The 26,107-nt window shown below is 47.4% G+C and overlaps 1 protein-coding gene across 1 annotated transcript in view; it reads left to right on the top strand.

Annotated features, from left to right (window-relative positions):
• Positions 1 to 15,541: 15,541 nt before the first annotated feature.
• SIAH3 (siah E3 ubiquitin protein ligase family member 3) overlaps positions 15,542 to 26,107 on the top strand; it is a 36,249-nt gene continuing 25,683 nt past the window's right edge. The window contains exon 1 of the mRNA XM_417044.8: positions 15,542 to 15,815. Within this exon, the coding sequence (XP_417044.1) occupies positions 15,681 to 15,815 (135 nt within the window). The 5' untranslated portion in view covers positions 15,542 to 15,680. The remainder of the gene's footprint in view (positions 15,816 to 26,107) is intronic.

Genomic DNA, 26,107 nt, shown 5'->3' with positions numbered 1-26,107 from the left:
CAATGATCACCCAAAGAAGTTGGGAATCCAGCTGAAGATGATCATCATTAGTCCTGTTTGGCTGGCACGGGGGTCCCCCTTTCCCTCCCTGCTGTCACACCCTGTGTGTCATTTTCTCATGTAGTCCCTCAGAAGACCCTTTTGTTCCCAGCCACCTTCCCCCGCCACCTTCCCCCACCCCCTTCCCCCTTTCCTGTTTAGGTACACTGTCACGACCTTCAGAGCTGATATATGGAGCATCCCTGCAGGATTGTTCTCTCTGACATTGAGCATGAGGCTGTGCAATAAAACAAGGAATTAGCAGACATTTACATTCTGAAGTTAATGATGAGGAGTGTGAGCCTTATGAACATCTGTTTCCCCTGTTTTCAAGGGGGCCTTCAATTTACTCCTGGTTCTCATCCATGCAGCTATCACCATTAACCATCAGCTAGTGCTGCCCTGGGTCTAGGGAACAGAGTCTGGGCTGTGGAATAAAAGCCCCTCAATCACAGTAGGATTCATTTTTGGGGGGGAAATTTGTCATGGCCATGATGTTAGGAAGTGATGGAGAGCTTCTTACAGGCAATGAGATAAGCTTGGGGAAAGCTGTGCTGTCCTCAGGCCTGGGGCTGGGCTCAGGGCAACGTCATGAGGAGCTGTTCTGTTAGGAGCTGTGGTCTCTCCCCCAGCACACTTCTGGTCTGTCTCTGCTGCCAGCCCACTTAGTTCTAGGCTGGCAGGGAAGGAAGGGCCAGAGAACCCAGAAAGCAGCAATTCCCAGGGCAAAATGAATGAAAGGTGAAAAAAACATGGTAAGAGAAAAAAAAACAAAACATGGTTGAGTGTACAGGGAAAAGGAATTCAGAAGGGACTGATGAAAGGAAACGGAAGTAACGACAACATATTTGAGATAGACTCAGTGGACAAAGCAAATTCTATCAGGAACCCAAGGATATCCAGTGCAGATCTGCTTTCTAGCTGGTGAGATATCAGCATGTCCTGGTGCCTGGATTGTTCCTCCCTAGGGTGTGGGACTTCGTATTTCCCTTGTTGAAATTCATGGCATTTCTTTTGTCTCATCTCTCTACCCTCTTCAAGTCCCTCAGTATGGCAGCACAGCCACCTGGTCTACCCACTGCTCCTCCCAGTTTTATCTGCAGGCTTGCTCGGGATGCATTCGTCCCATCGTTTTGGCCATTAATCATGGTATTAAACAGTATTGGTCCCAGTACTGACCTATGGAACATTGATCAGTACTCTTAGTTTTATACCAATTACAAATCTGCTGAGGGTATGGTCCAGCCTATCATTTAGGTAATTTGTGAAGATTTTACCCAGTGCCATAACCTGCCACCAACTGGACTTCATGGCACCAAGCACAACCCTCTACGCCCATCTGTTTGTCCAGTTTTCAGTCCACCCCACTACCCCACTTACACATCCCGTACTTCATCAGTTAGTCTATGGGGATATTATGGGAGACAATGTCTATGACCTTAATGATATTGAGATAAACAACATCTGCTGCTCTGGATTGTGTCAATCAGTCATGATTTCACCTCTCTAATTATATCCATGCTAACTACTTCCAATTGCCTTTGCTTCCAGGATCAGTTACTCCATCACCCTCCCAGGGATCAAGGTGAGCTGACTGGCCCATAGGTCCCCAGAACTTCCTTATTGCACTTCCTGAAGATAGGAGTGATATTTATTTCCTTTTCGCCCTTCGGAAACTCTCCCATTTGCTGTAACCTTTCAAAGATCATTGAGAGTGGCCTCACAACGCCGTTGACCATTTCTTGCAGCACTCATGTATGCAATTTGCTGTGGACTTGTTTGTGCCCAGTTTGTTCAAATGTTCCCTAATCTGAACTTTTCCTGAGTGCAAGTCGTCTTTGATACTGGACTTTTCTGCTGGTGTCCAGGACTGGAGGGTCCTGAATGAAAATCTTAATGGTAAAGACTGAGGAGAAGGCATAGACTTCAATCTTTTCCATGTTCTTTGTCACTGAGGACCCTGTCCCAGAAAGCAACAGACCTACATTTGCCCTAGTCTTCCTTCTGCTGTTCATGTATCTGGAGAAGCCTTTCTTGTTGCCCTTCATTGTTCCTCGCCAGACTGATGTCCAGGTGAGTTTTAGCTTTCCTAACCCCACCCATGCATGTTTGGGCATTGTGCTCATATTATTCCTGGATGACATAATCATGCACCCACCTCTTGCCTCCTTCCTTTTGCATATGAATGAAATATTGACCCCCTCTAATTTTAGCTCGTAAAACCCAGGGCAAGATCTGGATGTCTCTACTACAGAGTAACAGACCCAATGTTCCATGCTGTGGTCAGCTGGCAGAAAAAGGGATTTTTGTTGAGCAAAATGTCTATAAAAAGGGAAAGTGATGGAATAAAATGCCTGAGTGACTCATAAAAGACAGTGCAAGGATAAATCTTCCTGCTACCTCTGCCTCTGTCTGTCAAAGGCTTTTAAGAGAGCACTTTATGCAGATGTTACACCCCTCCCTGATTTAGTGGTGTTGGAAATAGCCTTCACCTCTGATACGTCCCCACTTCATTGCCTTTGATAACATCATGAAGAGTAATGAAGCATTTCAGGTTTCATGTTGATCTGGCCAGTGGGATGGGCCTGAGACATTAGGGCTTTGCGACACCTGAGACACCAAGTTCTCATTTTGGCACTACTACTGAGACCATCTCTACTGTGAAGGAGTAGCTGTGGCATGGACTATTTCCTCATTGAGAAAATGCTGCCCCTGAGACCCTCTCACCCTTTGCTATATTGGCCGCCAAGAACATGGTCAACGTTTCAAAATGCCTTTGAGTAGGAGCCTGGGGAGAGTAAGGGTTCCCACAGCTCAGCTAGGGGACGGGGTCCTGCTGCTGCAAGGTTTTTGACTTGGAGTCTGGGAGCTGCCCTCATAGTCATTGCCAGCTCCACCACCTTTCCCAGATTCTCTCTCATAGACTCACTCATGACTTTCCAGCAACCCATAGCAAGCTTGTGGAAATTTGGAGCTGAAGCAATGAGAGGCAGCAGTGGAGGGGGTCATCTGAGAGTCGCATTTTAGCTTTCCCCCTCGTCAAAATCGCAGCATAATAATAGCCTTGAGGTCTTTGAAAGCCAGACACCAAAAGTGGTTTTCATTATGCATCACCCTGCTCACAGCCATCAAAAAGCAGCAGTGCCAGTGCATGCCTCAAATTACACATCTGTGACGGCTGGATTCAGCACACAGATGTGGGAAGCTTCCTCTTTTTCCCAAATAACAGGGAGAGACAGGAAAATCAACATGTCACACGAGTGTCTATTGGTAGTCTGACTGAGGTAACAGGCTCTGCGCTTTTTAGTGCATGTGCTGGAATAGCTTTGCTTTTAAAAGTAAATGGGCTCTCCGGCTGCAACCACTTTCAAATCAAGCACCATACGCCACTTCTGTCCCCTTGCTCTTCCAAAATGCTTTTTGGCCAGCACAGGTTGTTTGATGAAGATTCAGTTCTAAACTGACATATCCGATGTTGCAATAGAAGGGTGTTTTTTTTTTTTTTTCCCATTTCCCTTTTAAAAAATGTAACCAAGAAAACACAATTTGCACCCAGGAAGGCTGATTGCACTAAGTAGTTTAAGTCCATCAAGTTTCCAGTGACACTTTCTGTCTGTGGGTTTCAGATAAAGACAGGGAGCTAAAGTAGCTTAATGGATTAAAGCAATTGGCTTTGCCATCAAGACACCTCGGTAGGAATCCGATTTCGGTGCACAAGTGAAATTTCTCATTGGCTTCAGAGGATGCCTCAGTGGCCCTGAGCCCCTGCCTAGCAGCCAAGGGATGGCCATGACCTGGATGATGGGGAGAAGCCCTCAGTCCTGTAGTGTCACAGCCTGTCATACCTCGGGGTGTTGACACCGATGGACGGGCTGACTACTGATGGGTCAGTCTACTACAAATCAATCACCTGCCAGATGCCCTCCCCATATGGGATTTCCCCACTCCTAAAAATGCACCTTCCTATGGCATGGAATAACCATCCCTTGCAGCAGATGTTCCCCTATTTCCCTGCTGTGGAAGTAATGCAAATGTCCGTAGAAATGTTAAACTGTAAGGGCAAAAGTACAGATACACGCAGCAACCAACAAATGTATGAAAGAGGAACAAGAGATGGTGCCCATTCAGGTTCTGTCCAAAAATCTGCCATATAGCTCCAAAGGGGGGAGCGTATAGGTAAGCAGGAAACCTGATCTATCTACCCACCCTGCCAGAGGATCATTTCAGCTGGAACAGAACAATGTGGAGCAACGTGGAGAAGCCTGTCCTGCTGTTTAATATACCATGACAAGTCCTGTCAAATTCTCATTCACTTGGAAAACAGCATTCAGAATTCTCAACTCAGATTGAGAAGGTGCTAAATGGTTAACCTTTCTGTCAGGCCACGGAGAGGCTCTGGCTGTGAAAACCCAAGTAATTTACCTTCCATTAGGATTTTGCAGCCTCTCATCTATTCCAAGGTTGATGGAAATTGTTTTTGAAATAATAAGGCTTTCCCCATAAAAAACAACAACAAAAAAAACATAGGTCATGGGAAGATTAAAACAAAAGTTGAGACATGACCAATCCATATATTCAATCAAGGCTGAATTACTGAATGCAGTCATTCTCCACTTTTGGACGCACGCTACTGGAGCCACACCAGAAAGCTCAGGAGGATTTCCAGGAATTGCTGCTATTTTAGTTCAGCTTCGAGGTCAAGATGAAAATAATTGAAAGCTGCCCAAATGACATGAGAGGTGGGTGGAAAATCTTGCGGAGCACCCGCAACTTTTCATTTGCAATCTTTGGGACCGTTCCTTCCACTATCCAGGGTGCCTATAGGGAAAAGCAGGCATTTTAAAGAGATTGTCTTGTTTCTGCCTGTAGCTGAGGCCCATCACTCCTCATTTCTCAAGACAGTACAAGGCATTCGAGAAAATACGTTCTGGTAGATCCCTTCTCATTACTGCCTTCTCCAAAATGGAACATCACATTTTTGTCTGGGACAGGGACGGTACACTGCAATTTTCACAAGGAGAAAGTTCCTTCAAGGTAGATATCTTTTGATTAGGAAGAAGGAGCCAAGGTGAGTCTAGCCAGGATATGCTCCAGTCTTGCAAACATCTTTTTTCTAAACACACAGTGTCTAGAAATAAAGGTGAGGAGACCGGAAGGGAAAAGGAATGTTTCTGACCTCTGCAGATGCAGGCTGATCCCACTCTGCTGGCCAAAAACTCCCATGAAACCTATCAAGGTCGGCACTTCCCAGGAATGATGCATCTGTGTGACAAAGGAGAGAGACAGAAATACCACTTAATGCCAGATTAACTCAACACGATTTAATAATAAAGAGGAAAGGAACATAGCTGTCATTTACCATTGGTTTAAAATGCTTTGTGCTAACCGTATTTACTCTTCCATCCAATGTAAGCTCTCCATTTAAGCTCTCTTGACACATTCACTCTCTTGGCGTTTCCTGCAGATCTGTGTTTTACTGCCCTCTCTTCAGGGCTTAACTTGACCCAACTTTGACCTAAATGTATTGGGAGCAGAAAAATGGTCCAAAAGCTGCTAACTTATCCCCTTTATTTTCTGCAAAGAGTCCAGAAGACTGACTTTGATGTAGAGCACCAAGTCATCTCCCGTGCCCCGTGCCATGCAATGTCACCATTGCTTTTCTCTCGTGACAAAGCAGGAAGGAAACTGCTCTGCAGACTTAAACAAAAGGAAAGTTTTCATAGAATTATAGAATCATAGAATCACCAAGGCTGGAAAAGACCCACAGGATCACCCAGTCCAACCATATTTCCCATGCCAATGTCCAACCATTTCCCTGCCAATAAAGTTAAAGGACAGGATGGGAATGTGTTCCTGGGTTCTGTCTACAGAGCTGTTTCTAGATTCCAGGCAGAGCTGATGGCCAAACGTTTTTCTCTGCAGAATGAGGGACTTTCACTGTCTGTGCTGATGTTCTTCAGGTTCCTCCCTGAGAAACGGAAACATTTTGGAACTTGTTGGCAATGAAAGCTTTTCAGATCTTGAAAAATCGTTGAGAATATCATGCTCTTCAAAATTTTTACTAAGTGGAAATGCTATTTTTCACTGGAAAACATCAGGATGAATTTGCTTCTCCACTCTAGCGAATCGAGCCACACCTGAGCTTGAGGTCCCTTTTTACACAGCTTTGTTTCTGTTGGTTTTGTTTGCTTTCCCCTCAGAGGCCCCTCTCCCAGTACAGATGACAGTGCTGCAATGGAACAGGCTGCATCCCTGGAGGCACTCAAGGTCAGGTTGGATGGGGTATGGGCAGCCTGAGCTGGTGGGTGACACTGCCCATGGCAGGAAGATGGAACCGGGTGGGCTTTAAGATTCCTTCCAACCCAAACCGTTCTATGGTTCTATCATTCTCTGATTCCATATGAGTGCTCACAGCACTTCCAGGGCACAGGGGATGCTCAAATAGCTCATGTGCTTACCACTAAACCATCCCCCCTGCCCTTTTTTCCCTGCATCATCACGCAAAGAGCTCTGGGATGCTCAGCTGAAGTGCCTCAGTGCCATGACAGAATGATGAGGATACAGGTGGCTTCCTTGCTCCTGTCTCATTAATTAGGATCCACCAACTAAGGAAATTGCTATTTGACACAGTCAGAAATGGACCACTGCCTATCAAACATACAAAATGCAAATGTGCCAGCCGGCAGAGGGTTAAGGGAAAGCAGCATCTAAGTACTTGTAAATTGATGTAGTGGCCTGAGGGTATCTCTGCTGGTAATAAAGTGCATCTCATAAACACATCTGACTCCGTACTACAGTCCAGCAAAGCAAAGTGGAGTGGATCCATCCCAAATTAACTGTAAATGAGACTGACACTCTAACACAAATCAAACGCCCTCAGGGCTCTGCTTACATTAATTACAAAGCCTTAGAAAACCATCTAGAAGGGCTCCCTCTTTTCCAGGAGAAGTTAATTGGAGGAGTCTGCAAACAGTGGAAAAGACTGTGGCATAAGAAGCAAATAACATCTAAATCCTCTTTGTTCCCACTTTCTCATGAGGTAAGTCAATAATATGAACAATAACTGCTAAGTGTGAATTCATCTGGGTGCTGTTTCTCTCCTCTGCTGCTCTCTTCACTATTACCTTTGGGGTGGCTTTGACCCACAAACCCCAGCAGTGGAAAGGGATTGTCTTCTGCCCTTTTGTGTCTGTGTTTTCTCATACAGAACCTTACTGAGCACCACAAATCAGCAGAGAAATAACAGTTTGGTGCTTCAATTTATACATAGCTGCACCTACTTACCAGATTTTTCCAGGTTGGTTTAACAGCAGCATTTCAGAGAAGCATGGAATCATGGAATATCCCAGGTTGGATGGGACTCATAAGGATCTTCGAGTCCAACACCTGGCTCCAAACAGTACCACCCAAAAATCAGACCATATGCCCAAGAACTGCCCTTCGAGCATCTCCTCCTCAGCACACATCTGGCAGGAGCACAGATGAGGTGGTAACCCATGAACTGCACACCAGGGAACGAACGAGATTTGGAGACAGAAACTTCAAATCCAACACCAAATCTGCACCTGAGGATGGCAAATTGTCACCGTTCATAGAATTGTAGAATTGTTTGAGTTGGAAGGGACCCCTAAAACTCCTTTCTTGTGATGGACTCCAAAGGAGATGGCTCCTTGCACACTTGGCACCAAGGCACTGTGACTATGGCATTAGGGCGAAGGCACCACTCAGTGGCTTTTCCTCTAGCTCATGCATTTCTAATTCAACTCCAAAACAAAGCATCTATTCTATATGCTTTGTTAAGTAGCCTGTTAGGATTTTTATGATTCAACTAATATTTGTGCAGGTTTTTTTTGTTGTGAGCATCAATCCAACAGCGACATTAAATAAAAAGAGGAGTCTCTTTATTGATTTTCCTTTAGTTAAAAACAAACATGTCATATATAATCAAGACGTACACTGCTTGCAGACCATAGAGAGCACATTTATAAAACTATTGAAAGAAATAATTAAATGGAATATATCACAGCCACCTTTCCAAATCATTTGAACAGGGATGTTACACGCATAAAATGTCAATAGTCCTTCTGGTAAACTTTTAATACAATCATTTGGTTTGCACTTTAAATGCCTGGCATATTTTAACCCTGGAGATAAATTAATCTCAGTGGGATTGCTGAGTAATTAAGGAAAGTATCTCTGATGGGCTTGCTTCATACAGAGAGGTGAAATAACACGGGGTTATTCATTTGATGATTTGATATCTTTACATTAAAAGAAAAAAAAAAAGGCAAACCCCGAGGCGTGCCATTGTCACACAGAAATTACTTTCCAACAAGTCAGGTTTTCAGTGTTGAGTGTATCGTGGTTTTATAAAATGCCATTTAAAATGTAAAATACCCCAGAATGAAGTCTTTGCAGACCCCCCAGATAACGAGCTTTGATGCTTTGTGCTGAGCTCATGGTGTGCTCAGTTTTACTACACAACAAAGGCTCCGAATGTTTTTGTAAAATTGAAATACTGAGTGCCACCCCCCACTCCAGTCTTCCCATCACTACCCCCATACCCTCCTTAAAAACAAAAAAAAAAAAAAAAAAAAAAAAGAGAAATCAAACACTGAATTACTGCCTGACCCTGTGATGGACCATGATTAATAGCATACACATTTTCAGTCCCAGTGCTATTATGTGCACACCACTCTGGGAACTCTTCCTAAGCTGTTACTGCTGGCAGAGGGATGTTTTCATTGCAAGGCATTTAACTCATTTAAGACATCTACAGTTGCACTTGCTGATCTTTGTGGAGCCCTTCCTCCTCTCCTCTCCTCTCCTCTCCTCTCCTCTCCTCTCCTCTCCTCTCCTCTCCTCTCCTCTCCTCTCCTCTCCTCTCCTCTCCTCTCCTCTCCTCTCCTCTCCTCTCCTCTCCTCTCCTCTCCTCTCCTCTCCTCTCCTCTCCTCTCCTCTCCTCTCCTCTCCTCTCCTCTCCTCTCCTCTCCTCTCCTCTCCTCTCCTCTCCTCTCCTCTCCTCTCCTCTCCTCTCCTCTCCTCTCCTCTCCTCTCCTCTCTCCTCTCCTCTCCTCTCCTCTCCTCTCCTCTCCTCTCCTCTCCTCTCCTCTCCTCTCCTCTCCTCTCCTCTCCTCTCCTCTCCTCTCCTCTCCTCTCCTCTCCTCTCCTCTCCTCTCCTCTCCTCTCCTCTCCTCTCATTCTCTTCTCAGATGACAGTATCTGAGAGCAGTGGAAGGAAACTCCTGTTCATTGTCTATACAGATCAAATAAATTTGATTAAATTTATGAGGAGGAGAAAAAGCAGCAATGCCTATTCCTGTGGCTTACCCCCAAACAGAGTCAGCACTGTTGGCTCAGATTGAAATGTTGTCACCTACACTTGCCATTTCAGCTGTCAACACATGCAATTGGTGTGCCTGGAGTACCATGTGCAAACATGAGAAGATTTGGTGCTTCGGGTGAGATCTTCCTTATTTAACATCCTTCTTGTTCATGCTTGTGGGTAGACAAGATCTTCTGCACCATCCCTGCCCTACATGGGCTCAACATTAACGACCTAAGGTTTGAGAAAACACTGCTGGATTCTGGGATGCCACATACAGAGGTGATCCAGGAACGTGATCCAGGCAAGCTGGTAGCTGGTGCACACCATGAGGGATGGCTGCCTCTGGAGGCATACTGAGATGTGGTAATCATTGTAATGGCACTTGGCACTGTGCGCTGCCTCCCATCCACATCACTCTCTGTGCCTCTGTGCCATTAGCTAATTGAGTTGCAAAGCAGTACCTGGCAGCACTGGCATTGTCAGGCATGTTTTTCAAATGAGTAAATATGGATTCAGGAAAGCTATGTGTCTTGCCTGCTCGGTGGTTGTCAGTAGGACACACAAGCCCTGGGATCACAGGAACTGGTGAGATTTTCAGGTCGTGGTGGGGGGCTGTTGAGCTCACCACAAACTTGTCCTGGGGATTCTTATCTGGAATGGGGCACAAAGGTACTTGCAATGGGATGCACCCACTGTGCCCAGAATGGTTTAGAGTCACCAAGGCTCTGCAGCTTTCCCTAGGGGAATGCAAGGGGGATGCTCTACTCAGAGGTGCCCAGTGCCAGGACAAGAGGCCACAGGAACAATCTGGAACATAGGTGGGCTTCATCTCATCTGGTTATAGAAGACCGTGGCCTGTGAGAGCTGCAAAAGAGCAGAAAGTAGAGGTGATTTGGTGGAGAGTCATCCAACCCATTTTAGGTATCTGCTTTAACCTGCAGTGCCCTGATCAGCTTCTTCCTGGTATCTAATGGAAGCACAGCCAGGTAACTCAGATGTCGGCATGTGCTAGAGGAAGCTGCACGTCAGCTATGGTGGCTGGAAAATCCTCAGTGAACTTCTCCTCAGTTTGCCTTGACTGGATTGTGAGGACAGGAAATCCAAGGCGAGGAAAACAGGAATATAGGATCCGAAGCTCTGAAGCGAGCCTGAATTATTCATTATTCTCATGACCTGGAAAATGAGAAACACTCCATCTCTTAAAACCTACTCAGAGTTAGAGGGTGCATCTGAACAAGCTGCTGCTCATGCAGTCAGCAGGAGAAGGAGCCTCCTCCATCCCTCACTGCTGCCTGCCGGTGCTTTGTCTCTCCAGTACCAGGCAATGGAGGTGGCTATGGCTCAGCCCTCCTCTGTGCTGCCATGGTTGGGAGCACTGGGATCCTCCACTGGGCACTCACTATTGCTTGCAGTGGAAAGCAATACATCCTTATGGTAATGCGGGCACCAGGCAGCCACTCTGAATGGGAAGTGATGGCAGTTACTTTATCTAATAACAGCATGAAAATGTAATGTGTCTTCATTGAGCTGCCGGCTTGCTGGTGAGAGCTGAAGGAGATGCAGCCCCGAGTATAACATTTGCAGAAAGAAGCAGCATGAGATATTGCCACGAGCTCCCCAGTTAATAAGCAAGCAGAGGAAGGGAGAGCAGACCAACTGCAGCAGTGTGGAGGAAAAAAATAAGAAAATGGAGGCAACAACCTCCTTCTTTAGGCAGCAGATGTTCCCCAGGGAGAAATGAAGAATTCCCCTCTTGACCCAGGATCTCGAAAACGCATGTATGACTAATAGCAATGTAGGAAGGACATATTTGAGAGGAATAATAAAAGAAGACTCTTGTCATATTAGTGTCCTCCATGCCAGAAGGAAATGTCCATTTCTGCAGAAGGAAGGTTAATGTGGAAGGCTCAGCTGTGCGATGACCACACTCCGTGGGCAGTCATGAGGTGCAGGAAGGAATTCTGCCCTATAATGGATGGGGGACATGTGGCCAAGCGTGCGTGCATCCCTGCTATTATATCCAGCTCTGAGGATGATGATCGCATGTGGCTGAGGGGAAAGAAATGTGAAGGAACACATCTTTGTGAAATTGGTTCCAGTTCACCAACTTCAGCTTCCTCCCTAGCTCAGTAGAATTACTGGTGGCATTTATCATGGGTACTTTAATTGACACGCCATTTAATTGCATTAAAGGCTGCTTCTGGTACTTCTTGCCTGGCAAAATGTGGTCTTTTGAGAAAATGAAAATTGTTGAGATGTTTAAGATCACATCCTGACTAAATCTTGTCAACCTGCTCTGGGTGTCCCTGCTTGAGCACCGAGGTTGAACAGATAAGCTCTAAAGGTATCTTCCAACCTCAAACACGCTGTGATTCCATGAAAAGATCCATTCAGCTCCAGTGTGGTTACTGTTTATATCTTTGCATGGCATCTAAATGGACTGTTGAAAATATATTTGGTGAAATAATTAAGATTTTGGTAGAGACAACAACTTTTGATATTGCTTCGCTTTGGAAAGCTACTACCAAACCAAAACAAATCGTTTTTGTTTTTTTTTTAAAGAAATAATCTGGTTGGTTTTCTCTTCCACTTCACTAAGTAGATACTGGGGAAGGTGATAGGAGGGTACACCTCTGTGCTGCCCAATTTTGGCAGTTGTCGGGGAGGTTTGCAGCTGCCCTCACTCCCTGCCAGCAGCTCTGTCTCCCGCATAGCTGCGTTGAAGGTGTGAAAACAAGGGGAGGTGTAGGAATGGGGCAGGAAGGATGGCAGTAGACATTTTGTGCCCATCAGTCGCACACCATGAGGCTGTGAGCCGGATGAGCCATTTTACTTCTGCACACATCAGCTAGGAGGAGCAGATCAGGCTCAGGAAGAGGTGATAAGGCTGCAGAGAAAATGCATAGAGAAGCTGCAAGAGTGACCTGATCTCAGGCAAAAGGTGCTTTGCAAGGGAAACACTATCAGTCTGTTTGGTTTGCTGGAGGACAGTTCAGGCAAAGCTGCATCTTCACATGGAGAAGGTCTGCGACACCAGAGGCCGCATCAGCCCAGCAAGAGAAAGCACTTTATAGAATGACCTTCTAGACATAGAAGCCGATGCAGCAAAAATAATTTAAACTGGAAGTGTGTTGCAAAATGTTAGTGGCAAAGATAAACAACCTTAGCATATCCTTCACGGGGAACTTCGTACCCAGGTTGTTCAGACAGGATGGGCATGCAGCAGTTAGCATGGAGGGACAAATGCTTTACTGAGAGCAGATTGGAGGGCTACAGCACTCCTTCCAGCTTCAAAAACTATTGACTCTGCTCTGCTGATATTATCCAGTGCCCCAGTTGGACAGCTGGGGGAATACCAGGAGGGTGGGTGTCAGGTGCTGACCCTGGCTTATGTGCCATCACAGAATGCTGTCTCCTGTATTCACTGCTGGGGACAAAGTACTGAGCTGGAGGGGACACTGCCCTGAGCCAGCAGGACATCCCCTGTGTTCTTACTTAAAATTTCAGGTGAACACCAGAGGAAAATGCGAGCTGGCAGTGCAAATACCTTTCCTCAAACCTGCCGTGAGGCCCAGGAGAGCAGACAGAACTTCTTCATACAGCAAGCTTACATCCAAAGGATGAGGAAAGCTGCCTGATGCTCCAGCTGGCTCAGGGGAAATACATCCTCAAATGCCCCATTCATCCAAACCTGTAAAGGGATCTGGACTGACACACTCAGATGTAGACACTCACAGGAGAGCTGCCAAGGTGGACTGAATCCTTTTCCTGCAGCCTCTTGCCAGGCAGAAGATGGACGTGGCTAGAAGAGGGGAGGGTTTTTTTGAGTGGCCAAATAGCCATCCCTCAAAGGTAGGCCTGAGGGTGTAATTGGGGTCTTCCCATCCTCAGGGCACCATGTGGGCTGTCCACGGTGCCATCTGCACCAGCAAGCAGTCATCCCATGGATGCCGCTGGCATGAACAGATGTAGGGATGGGAAGGAGCTTGGCTTTGCTATGTGAAGGGAGCAAGAACTGCTTTTAGGAAGGTCATTCTCCAAAAGTGCCCAGCCAGAAAGACATTAGATTGAAGCCCACGCCTTCCAATTCATTGTTCAGTTTTGAGCGAACCAGTCCAGTGGAAATAATGAATATGAAGGCTGGGCACCTTTGATGGCGGAGTCATCAAATCCTAGAATCGTGAAGATTGGAAAAGACCACTAAGATGGTCCAGTCCAATCGTCAACCCTATCCCCACCATACCCACTCACCACGTCCCTCAGTGCCACATCCACATGGCTCTTGAAGGCCTCCAGGGACGGTGACTCCACCCTCTCCCTGTGCAGCCCATTCCACTGCCCAACCACTCTATCAGAGAAGATTTTCCTAACACCCGACCTGAGAGCCCTTGCACCGTTGCCCATTTGAAGCATTTGTGCAGCTACCAACTGCAAACTGGCAGCAAATAAATAATAAATAGTTGGATGCCTGCCGTTACTTTGGGAACAGAGAAAAGGAGACATTTAAGCAAATCAATTCACTCGCTTGTCCTTAAGCCTGCCTGAAAATATTCTCCAAATCTCTTTCCATGCTGCAAAAATTATCTCCTCATCTACAAGTGAATGCGAAGAACTGAGAGAGACGTATTCCTCCCATCTTTGATGTTCTCTGGGTGGGTTGTGTCATCAGCTGTTCCAGTGTTTGCAAAATTCCACTTATTTATCTATTTTTATGCACAGCTCTCTGCAGCCTGGCAGAGCCGGTATTGCAGTATTGATTCGGGAGCTCACAGCAGTGACCACCCGGTCCCAGGCTGATGCAGATGCTGTACATGGGCTGCTCCATCCCTCACCCCCAGAGCTGAATCGCCTTTAAAATGAAGCAAAAGAAGAAAGAAAAGCTACTTTCATCTGTTTTGAATGGGGGGAAAGGATTACAAAGGCTAAACGAGCCATCTGAGTACTTAGTGAGCAATCCTAAAGAGCACCCTGATAGGAAGTTCTGGCAGAGAGCTAATTAAATTAGCCCTCTTTGATTTATTAACAAGCAGACCAGCACAACACACAGGATCGTCCCGCGAAACGAACGTGCTTTCCTATTCCCTTGGCTGCTTCAGTGCATTTGCCTCCCAGATAACCCGGTGGTGGGAACACTGCTTTGACGAGCCCCAGTGGCTCAGCAGACCTCCCTGCCCACCAGCACAGATACGTGCCAGTAATGACACACAACAGTATCCTATTATTTTCCTTTATGCTTCCCTAATTCCTTCTTTTTAATGCCTGAGACAACCTAATGGCTAATTAGTAATTTCCTGCCCACCGATACGCGGATGAATGAGAAGCAAAAGCCTTCAGCATGTTTAATTATTCTGTTGATTTAGAAGCCACTTTTTCCCAGCTCAGTCCCTCCCCGTGCCTGTGCTCCCAGGCATCACACATTTCATTATTTTTAGGAGCACACTCTGTACCTTTGCACGCTCTTGCAGCTCCGGCATCCCTCACCTACAGCGTTCTGCACCCAACCCAGACACCACGGGCTGACTTTAAAAGGAGTTACCCCAAGTTACAGCGGACCCCATGTCTGCTAATTTGTATTAATTAGTTTGTTTGTCTGCTGGGGGAGGGGACGTTCTTTGCGCTCTGGGAGTATCTCCCCTTTAAAGGAGCAGAATATAACACTAACAAAGCATCAGAGAGTGACAAAAACTGAAAGCAAAGCCCACAACCGCACAGGCGTGAATCTATTTATATAGCGAGCTCTACTTCTGCTTCACCCTGCGAGGAGCTGTAACTCCCTCTGCATATGTGATTTTCCTCCCAGGCTGCACAATGCTTCACCTATTCCTGCCACTTTCCTACAGTTTTGTTGGTGGGCTTCTCTCCTACCCGTTCCATTTATCTCCGGCATTAGGGCGCCCTTCGCTAAATGAAGCCAATTAATAAATGGAGACGTTAAGCAATCAATTGTGCCTGCCTATCTCCCCAGCCCTGCGTACTCCCGGCTGTAATCGCAAGATAAATGCGATGTGCTGATGTATGGTAATGTTCAATAATACATTCTCCGCCAGGCTCGATTCATCAGGGACTTTCTGGAGGGGAGGCATTCGTTATTGGCTGTCTCCGGACCTCAAGGATAACAGTTCTGTCCTTTCCATTGGCCGACCCGCTGCTGCAAGCCTCTTCCCGTCTTATTTTGATGATGAATATGAAGGCATGCTGAGCTGTGCCGGAGCGCAGCGCTCGCCGACCGCACTCCCTCCCGGCCTCAAGGACTGCGGGGCTGCCTCGCTGCCTCCCCCGCCCGCCGCTGGCAGCAGCAACCCCCGAAGTTGGGATGCTTTTCTTCACCCAGTGCTTTGGGGCTGTCTTAGATCTCATTCACCTGCGGTTTCAGCACTACAAAGCGAAGAGGGTTTTCTCGGCCGCCGGGCAACTCGTCTGCGTCGTCAACCCAACGCACAGCCTGAAGGTGAGCCAAAGGGATTTGCTGTCTCCCCATTTCTCAGCTCCCTTACCCCTTCCTCCCTGCTGCTGGCATTTCTCCCCCGGGGAAGAGCAATGCTCCCTCCGATAGCGCGGGGAGAGCGTGGTGATCGCCACGCAGCCCCGGCAGAGGGATGGATGCTCACAGCACTGCAGGAGCACTTTGGGGATGAAAGGAAGGAGAGCATCCCACAGCCAGAGTGGCTGTGGGCAGCCACCGGTCCCCACATTGCCAAAGTTTCCCGTTCACCCATGAGATAAGAAGGCATGCTGTGAGCGTCTGGGGTGGGGGGGTGGGGGGGGAAGTTAGTTTGATGAATTAGCATGTTTTGTTTTAAAGGGCTCTGGTGTGGCTAGTGCTGCTGGTGAGTGACAATGTGATGCTGGGGAGCGGAGCGAGGGAGATCCCCACAGCCCAGGGGTCTCTAACTGTTGGCCAGGCTTTCTTTGGGGCAGAAAAAGCAGTTTCTGCCTCCCGAGGGGAGCCTGAAGGCATTCTTTGGGCACGGAAAGCCTCCTCTGCCCTCTGCAAGGTGAAGCTATTTTAAGGTGGGAGAATACATTTGCCTTAATGCAAAACTATTTATAGAGCCCATAAAACACTTCTCTCGTGAGCGCGGTTCTGGATTTGCACTGACAAAGTGTCAACAGTTCCATCTACACCAAAGCCCCGACGCTTTCAAGCACAGCCAGAGCAGTGGGTGAGGCGGTGGCTGGGGGGCTTTAGGGACTATATGGCAGCAGGGAGGGACCACCTTTAACACAGTGACTTCTGTCATGCTGAAAGCCCCTCGCAGACCTGACCTGCAGAGCAGACTCAGAAGGGAATTTAATTCAGGACAACTCATCCAGGCTGGATGTGGCTCTGGGCAGCCTGGTCTGGTGGTTGGCGATCCTGCACATAGCAGGGGGGTTGAAACTGGATGATCATCGTGGTCCTTTTCAACCCAGGCCATTCTATGATTCTATGATTGTAGTATGTCGGGCTCTGCTTTCCCACACCAAGAGGTCTGCTGGTAGGGTGACCTCCCCTTTAGAGCAGCATCCCCCTGATGAGAATGGCAGCACTCCAAGAAAGCAGATTTCTGGAGCTGGGTTTGCAGTGTGAGGCAGGGAGAGGTGTTTCCCAGCACAGCAGCAGCTCAGGGAGGGTTCTCCTACAGGGCTGCCAGGGGATGTTTTGGGGACAGTTTGCCCCTCACGTCATTGCATCCTCCACCACTGCTGGCACTGCTCAAACATCCCACAGCCCTCTCCTTCTCTCAAAGGGATGTGCCCATGCAGATGGGCAAAGCGCACTACTGGAAGATACAGCCGCCTCTGTGAGTGCACAGGGAGATTTGGTAAATGAGTGCTTCTGTTCCTGACCCCTTTTAAACGAGTGCCTCCTGCTACTTTTGTCTGCAATTTGAATTATGAGGGGAAAAAAAAGAAGCCCTCGGCATCAAATGGATTTTGAAGGTCATGTTACAAAGGCACAGTCTGACGAGACACCCCACAGGCACACGGTCCACTTCCCTCCCCCGTGGTAACTGGGACAGAACCTGATTTTGTCAGCTCACCTCCTCCCAAGCTGCAGATTTACTTCACTCGCCTTTAAAAGTGCCAGAAGAAAAGTTAGAATCACAGAATATCCTGATTTGGAAGGGACCCATAAGGGTCACAAAGTTCAACTCCTGATGCTTCTGTTCCTCTCCATTAAACACATGGGGTATTTCAGCACGTTAAAATCCCTCACAGCTGAGCTCCCCACTGCTGGGACTCAGAGCCCAGCAGAGAGGTGAGTAATCTCAGCACAGTCTTGCTCGGGTGCAAAGCTCCCTTGGAAACAAACAGGAGCTTCTAGGAAAGGTGAAATGTGTAAGCGAAGCACAGCAATCAGGCTGCAATTTCCTGTTCCCCCATACATCACCTTTGTGCCGGCAGGCAAATGGAATCAGTTGACACAAAACCACCGTGGATGGAAAGAAGAAATAAGAAGTGGTGCACCCCAAGCAGTCAGCTCATCCTCCCCCCTAGCATGCAGAAGGGTCACTTCCCATGGGCAGGGCTTCTTGTCCAAAAGCCAGCGCCAAAAACTGGGCAGGGGAACCTGATTCTGCCCTGGGGCTGAACCTGTTCCTCCGTGGTGGTTTGTGGTATTATGGCTACTTGATGTTTTGGAGTCTATTACTTCCAGCTGGGTCACTGCATCTGTAACATTTTGCTGACAGCCTCCACATCTACCTTAACAATTGACAAGCGGAGTGAAAACTGTATTAAGGCTCGCAGTTGATGAATACCAGCCTGCTAGGAAACAAGGGCCGGGAGCAAAGTCATTCCTTCAAAGCTTTAATGATTGTGCTTACCCCACAATTGTAAGCTCTTTGCAAAGGGATTATCTCCTTCTGTGTTCCTGCAGCACTCGGGTGAGGGGGCTGCTGGCAGACCTGTGCAAATGATGAATGATGGGCATCGTGTTCTGCTGGCATTGTGCACCTTGACATCCCTCACACAGCTCAGGTCCCCTATCAGTATGCATAACTCAAGTCAAGTCCAACCATGGCAGAACCCACGGGAGGCTCAGGGACGTGGCTGGCATCCAACCACCACTGTGGGCCACTGGTTGTGATGGCAGTTGACCACCACATTGTGCACCAGAGATTTGGCACCATGGATCTCATTGGGAGGCAGAGGACAGGCATCCACCAGGGCCCATCTTGCACAGCACTGTGCTCACAGCACCCATGTTCGGCCAGGTGCTGCGTATGGCTCTTCACATCCTCCTCATTCCAGGAGTTATGAGCTCATGAAATCATAGAATCATAGAATCACCAAGGCTGGAAAAGACCCACAGGATCACCCAGTCCAACCATCCACCCATCACCAATAGTTCTCACTAAGTGACTTGGGTTGGATCATCAAGTTCCAACCCTCCTGCCTTGGGAAGTGGTTTCAACTCTCCCGAGCGCTGGAAAGAAATGTAACATTCTTGTGAAAAACACTCTTCCCCATCTCTGTAGGACTTAAAGTGCTCATTAAATTAAGAGAAGATGCACATGTGAAGGAGGGCATCAATAGTTTAACCTTACGTTCAGCAAGGGTCTCAGTGCTGTTTATTGGGCCAGACTGCATTCTAGACTTATTTAACGTGAAAAGCCTATCTGCACTGAGTTAGTGAGTGCACTTGAATGCTGTTCTAACTGCTTGGTTCTGTGCACGGTGGCAGCCAAATGGCTTTGTAATCCACTTTATCCCATTTATGGTTCACAATACCCCCATGAGATGCACTCTTACACTCAGTCTAAGTGAGGATATGGGCACTGCAATGTGCAGCTCACAGCCCCTGGCCAGCCCCCACCACCATCTCAGCACAGGGCTGGAATCTGGGGAACTCAAATGGTGTTTTCCTATCGGAAGCAACAGGATCCTAATAGCCAGGACAAGAGAGTCTTTGGTAACCCCCTGCTGCCTGCATAACCAGGCTCTGTCCCATGGTGGGGACAAGGCTACATGAACATCGGGCAACATAAGCTCCAAAATCCTTTTGTACGGATGCAGCAAGCAGATAATGATGGGGTGAACCAGGAGTTCTCCCATCCCACAACTCACTGACCTTGCAGACCCATACATACACGCCACATGGGTCCACAGCATGGGAGAGCAGAGTAGCATGGAAAAGCAGAGCAGCTTCGAGCTCCATCATCAGAAATCACAGCATCCTCCGGGAGGATGGGGAGGGAGGGGAAAAGCCACCGTCTCTGAAGTTTCTGTGCTAATATGCTCATTGCCCACGTTGACCAGTGCTATAGCTCTGGATAGAGGGATAGAGGGACAGAGGGACTCAGCTTCCTTCCCTACGCATGGATAGAGAGTTTGGTTTGCGGCTGGAACTGCTGGTGTGAATTTTAACACTGAACCCGACCTGACTGCAGGATGCATCAGGTCAGTTGTCATCCATGGGAGATGGTGCAGTCATGGTAATGTTTGAGAAACCCCTCTCCCCCCGCCGTGGGGTGTTTGGCAGCAGGGATTAGGAGCAACTATCAGACACAACACATTGTGCTCTAATCCTCCCGCTCTGAGCTGGCTCAGTACAGACATGCCTACAACATGAGCCATACACAACAGTCCTGACACCTCCCTCAGGAGCAGTGCTGCCCCAAAGCTGTTGCTGTTGCGGCCTCACGGGGTGCAGAAGAAACCAAGATGTTTTAATAAAAGCCTTGACTCTGTGAAATGAGTCGTGAGGTCTCAGCGTGCTTTCGAACAGATGTAAGTTACACCCAGAGATTCCCATCATTAGCACAAATCTGCGTGATTTGGCAGTGATCTCTGAATAGAAGCCAAGCACTGAGCATGGTCCTGTAAGACCCAGACATTAAAGAGTCCAGGCCCAGGTCTTTGAGCATCACTAAACTCCTCAGAGTCAGAATTTGCAAATGGTACAGTATTTGTTTGGAGGGAGGGAAAGGAGCTGCTGGGCCGTGCCCTGCCTCACCAGGGCTTTGGCACTCCCTGCTCATAGGGAATCCCCCATCCTTTGTCCTGCCTGGCTCAGAGCTGAGGCTTTGGGTAGCCCAGGCATCCCCCATGCCTTCTTCTGTCAGCATCTCCTGGCTTGGTGCAGAATGGAGAAAAATCAGTGAATCCTGCAGAAGACTTTGCCCAGCCTTACCCAGGACTGAGCGAGGCAGTGGGAAACAAAGATGTGCTTTTCTGGTGGTAATGAGAACTGCTGCTCCCCTGCAATGCCAGCTTGTTCCCTGCCCTCAGCTCTCCTTCCCCTGCTCTATCTGAACAGGGGGAGCAACATCTCATCTCTGCATGCGTGTGCTTTGTTTGGAAGTGAGAAGCAGGGACTTTGGGAAGTTAAACACCTCATCAGGCTGCTTTATTTTTCCTTTTCTTCATAGCTTGTCTCTTTTCATTAGCTGCCATTTCTTCTGAGCTGTCCTCACAGTGCACACCGCTGCCTGTACAAAACCCTTCAGGCAAAATATTCTCCTTGCCTGTCATCCAATAAGCTAATTTTGCCCTTTTGTGGTTTGTTTGGTTTTTTTTTAATCCTGCTGAAGGAAAGCATCACTAACTTTACTGCAACTTTGGGTCTCTTCTGTGCCTTTAAGCTCCCTCAGAAGAAGCCACAGTCATTCAGACCTCAGCTTGTCTGGTGGCACAGATTTCCACATTGACTGCAGAAGTCCTGTTTTAAAACAGTTACCAGCAAGATGGGGAGAGCTACAGAATCAAGGGAAAGGCTGCTATCACCACTTTCATACTGACAAGGAATCACAGAATCATAGAACGGCCTGGGTTGAAAAGGACCACAGTGATCATTGAGTTTCAACCCCCCTGCTATGTGCAGGGTCGCCAACCACCAGACCAGGCTGCCCAGAGCCACCTTCAGCACTGCTCAGCTCTCCCAGTGTTCTCATCTAGGACGGGAAGAGCATTCAGGAGCTGCAGATGAATTGCCCGAAATATTTGCATGTACAAATCATAGCAGTTTTATTTATTTAGAGGCATTTCTGAGCATCACATGTAACATTAATAGATTTATCTTTAGCTCGCCTTGTTGCTCTCAACAATGACAAAAAAACATCATAAGAGAATGTCAGAGACCTCCAAGTGCTTTGCATGTTTATTTTGATGTGTGTTTGCCTTCCAGTTTGGCCTCCACAGTAGAAAATATATCATGTGCTCAACTTTGGTGTTGTAACTGGTACCATACACATGCAAACACTGAGCTCCGGAGTGGTTGGTGAATTGCCCATCGACCTCTGGGCAGTGCATGGCAGAGATGAGACACGGCTCCTTGTGGGTGTCTCAAACACAAGATCACACAGTGTCTCGCATCAAATGTCAGCTGAATTGGAAACAGAGAAATGGAGCACAAATGAGACAGAAAGAGATGAAATCAGTAACCTCCCTTCGTGCAGAAAACAAATAAGCACTTGAGACAAACAAGGAGGCGGCTGCTATGGAGCAGAAAACCACATCAGCAAAGGGCGAAAATGTTCTTCCACTCTCAGGGCCCATCATGTGGCAAATAAGCCAAGAAGTAAGAGAGATAACAGAGTGAATCACCATCACATGAGGATTACGTAGGGCAGTGATGTGACAGTCAGTATTGTCCTGAGCTCAGCAGGAACACCCAGGGGTGCAGGGTGAAATGCTTGCACAGATTCCAAAATATATCTATTTTGTAGGGTCACATCCCTTATTCAAATGCACCTATTCTCATGGCATTCAAACTGGCCTAGTTCAGGCAAAGCAAGCAAATAAACCGTGGATGCTGCCACCATTGCCAGGCAAGTGTGGAAAATACCTGAATGAAGATGAGAGGTGGACCCATACAAGGGAAGCACTCAGCAGTCCTAGAGTCATAGAATCATAGAATCATAGAATGGCCTGGGTTGAAAAGGGCCACAATGATCATTGAGTTTCAACCCCCCTGCTATGTGCAGGGTCACCAACCACCAGACCAGGCTGCCCAGAGCCACATCCAGCCTGGCCTTGAATGCCTCCAGGGATGGGGCATCCACAGCCTCCTTGGGCAACCTGTTCCAGTGCGTCACCACCCTCTGGGTGAAAAACGTCTTCCTAATATCCAACCTAAACCTCCCCTGTCTCAGTTTAAAACCATTCCCCCTTGTGCTATCACTATCCACCCTCATAAACAGCCATTCCCCTTCCTGTTTATACGCTCCCTTCAAGTACTGGAAGGCCACAATGAGGTTTCCCTGGAGCCTTCTCTTCTCCAAGCTAAACAGGCCCAGTTCCCTCAACCTTTCCTCATAACACAGAAGACTGACACTGGTGGAAGAGGATTGAGCAATGCTGGTTACACAGGTATCTGATGGTTTAAACTCATCAGAAATGCAAGTCCTTATGGTAGTCCACAGCCCTGGGATAGGAGGAGCTAATAAAAAGGTCTGGCTTGAAAGGAGAGCCACTGTGGCAAGTGAAAGGATGTCAGAAGAGAGCGAGAGGTATTTCAAAATATGCTTTGGGATAAGCACCTCCATTGGTGATCACAAGCAATACAGAAAATAATCTGAAGAGGGGAGGATAGACTGTTTGACATCCGTCTGCAAAGACTTTTCACCCCAGAACAACACTGAGCATCTTCCTAAAGAGCACTCAGTGACTTCCGTGGAGCAAATAATCCCCTCCACCAGCTCTGCCTTTCATTCTCCTCATGGGATAGCTGCCAACAGAACAAACTTACACTCAGTTTATTCAATTAACTGCTGCTTGATTACATTCCCCTTCCAGCAGGATCCCTAATGCTTCAGAGCTGGTTTTCGGTGCGTGTACTGTGTTAATTAGCTATGCATAGAGGTACAAAGCAGAGAGGCGACATAGTTAGAGTCGTTTCCCTTCCCTGCCTGGATTCTGGCTTTGTGCATAGAAACACAGCGTGGCTGAGGCTGGCAGGGCCCTCTGGGTGCCTCTGCTCAGCAGGGACACCCAGAGCAGGGTGCCCAGGGCCACGTCCAGGTGGAGCTGGGAGATCCCCAAGGAGGAGACCGCACACCTCTGGGCAGCCTGTGCCAGTGCTCCGTCACTGCACAGCACAGAAGGGCTCCTGGTGTTCCCAGACTCAGTAGAGTGTGTTTTCTCCTTGACCAATGAAAGCCACAGATGCTGCCCAGATTCTGGACTTAGGGTGAAATAGCATCACTTAAAATGAAAAATTGATGACTTATTTGACTTTTTTTAGGCTAGTTCATGGTTTGTAGATCATGAAGGCGTATGGATGATCTGTGTTTTTCTGGGACATCTTAAAATATTGTCAGCCTACACGACTTAGGGTAGTGAAGCACTGAAATCTGTTGCTCAGAGAGGTGGTGGATGTCCCATCCCTGGAGACATTCAAGATCAAGCTGGACAAGGCTCTGAGCCCCTGATCTATCTTGAGGTGTCTCTCTTCATTGCAAGGCTGAATTAGATGGCCTTTAAAGGTCTCTTCCAACTCAAGCAATCCTATGATTCTATGACTATCTTGGTCCCTAAGAGCCTCCACTGTGCTGGTGCAGGTGCAGCAGAGAGGAACATAACTCTGCTCCTCACTCCACCCCTACTCATTTCACGGGCCTTGGTGGGTTGAATAAAAGAGTTGGCACTGGTATGCCAGACTGCCGAGGCAGCTGTAATATGGACTTGTGTTCCCTTTCTTTGTTGTAGGAATGGAGCTTTCAGTGGTGAAGGCACTGGGATGGGGTATATCTCAGGCCACTGCATCAAGCTTCATCAAAGGGTATCTGACACGAGCCCGAAGCATCGCTCTTTCAGTCATTCTTTGCTGATTCTTAAGGCTTGATGGCCGGGGAGAGATGTTTGCACTTCACTTCCTTCCCTCATATTCCTACAGTGTATCCGTAGTGTGGCCAGAGGCTTATCTGGCTCATTGAATTTCCTCTCTACCATCCTTCTGGCAAGTGTTTTTGGGGCACAACTCTACTCCTGGTGAGTCAAACAGTATCCCATATAAATAGTTTTCCCAAGACACTTACAGGAATCTTTCTTCCAGTTGCAATTCCTCTGTTGAATCTCAGGGGTCTAACCCACACAGGAAAAAATGAAGCTTTAAAAATAAGCAAAACTTTTCCTGGGTTTCTTCTGTCACAGAAAATAGTTCAAAAGGGAGACTCAAAAATACTGAGGTCATGCAAGGTTGCACAAATGTAACTGATGGCTTGTAAATAACTGATTATACAGGCTGAATTTTCTTTCAGACTGTTGGTAGAAGATGAAAGCACTATCAGAAGACAGATCTGAAGCCAGCTTAATCTCCAGTTGCCTCACAAGCCAGTTGGAGATAATTTAGTGTTGCAGGTACAGTGAGCTTACTAGGGAGGTCTCTTAATAATTTTTAAGCTTTTAATGACTTTTTTTTTTTAATAATAAATCAGTGATTAGGAAAAACTATCCCAGTTTATGGATAAATCCAGGCTGTATTTGAGTATTTTGATATCTTGCTGCTTTAACTGAAGCAACTTTGCCAGAGGCCAATCGGCAGCCTATAGCAAAGAGAACTTGCTCAGATGAAGCAGATGCTGGAGAATGGAAGACCTTTTCTTTACTCACTCAAAGGGAAAATTAATTGATGCTGAAAGCTGACTTTCAGCATTTTTTATTCTGATAGTAACTTTTGCTTTGTGGCTGTTACAGCACAAAAGAGACTTGTAGGTTAGACATGGTTAGTGAGCATGGTGGGGATGGGCTGATGGTTGGACTAGATGATCTTAGAGATCTTTTCCAACCTGAATGATTCTATGATTCTGATTCTCTTGGTGGGAATTTGATGATTTGTGGGAATTTGACTGATTGTTCAGTCTGGAGAAGAGGAGGCTCAGGGGAGACCTTATCACTCTCTACAGTGATCTAAAGGGTGGTTGTGGTAAGGTGGGGGTCAGCCTCTTCTCCCATGTAACAGCTATAGGATGAGAGGTGATGACCACAAGTTGTGCCATGGAAGATTCAGGTTGGATATTAGGAAAAAATTATTCTCAGAAGGAGTAGTGAGGCATTGGAACAGGCTGCTCAGGAAGGTGGTGGAGTCACTGTCCCTGGAGGTGTTCAAGAACCGTGTAGATGTGGCACTGAGGGACGTGGTTAGTGGGCATGGTGGGGATGCATTGATGGTTGGACGAGGTGATCTTAGTGACCTTTTCCAACTTCAGTGATTCTATGATTCTACGGTTCTATGTTTTGGCCAGAGTATGGGATCACCTTGAACACAACACATGGGCAGATCTCAGAATGAGGACAAACCTCATCAACTGTCCCCCAATATGTTCAAGAGCCGTTTGGATGTGGTGCTCAGAGATATGATTTAGCAGAGGGTTGTTAGAGTTAGGGTACTATGGTTAGGCTGCGGTTGGACTTGATGATCTTTGAGGTCCTTTCCAACCTGAGTAATTCTATGATTCTATGATTCCATGGTGGCTGCTCATTTTCCAAAGCAGCCAGAGGAGCAGGATAAGGGAGCCTGCCCTTCTGATGAACTTACATCTCAGAACTGGTGTTGGAGCTGAAGATAGAAAGAAATGCATGTGCTTCATGTGGTAAATCCTCCTCTGGACATGGGAGATGAGGTGGAAGGACCCCATAGTCCACACCTGGAGCTGTGCAATGTGTCTCATTCTGGTGGGAAGTGACCTGTGGTGTGCACAGAGCATCAGCAGCTGCCCCAAACCCATGGGCAGGAAACATGGGATGTAGACAGGTTGTTTTGAACATACAACAGCTTTCTGCACATCAGGCTTCTCCTTCATACTCTGTACTGCT

The sequence above is a fragment of the Gallus gallus genome, chromosome 1, assembly GCF_016699485.2.
Source record: "Gallus gallus isolate bGalGal1 chromosome 1, bGalGal1.mat.broiler.GRCg7b, whole genome shotgun sequence".
NCBI classification, from domain to species: domain Eukaryota; kingdom Metazoa; phylum Chordata; class Aves; order Galliformes; family Phasianidae; genus Gallus; species Gallus gallus.
This window is presented reverse-complemented; position numbering and strand designations above follow the sequence as displayed.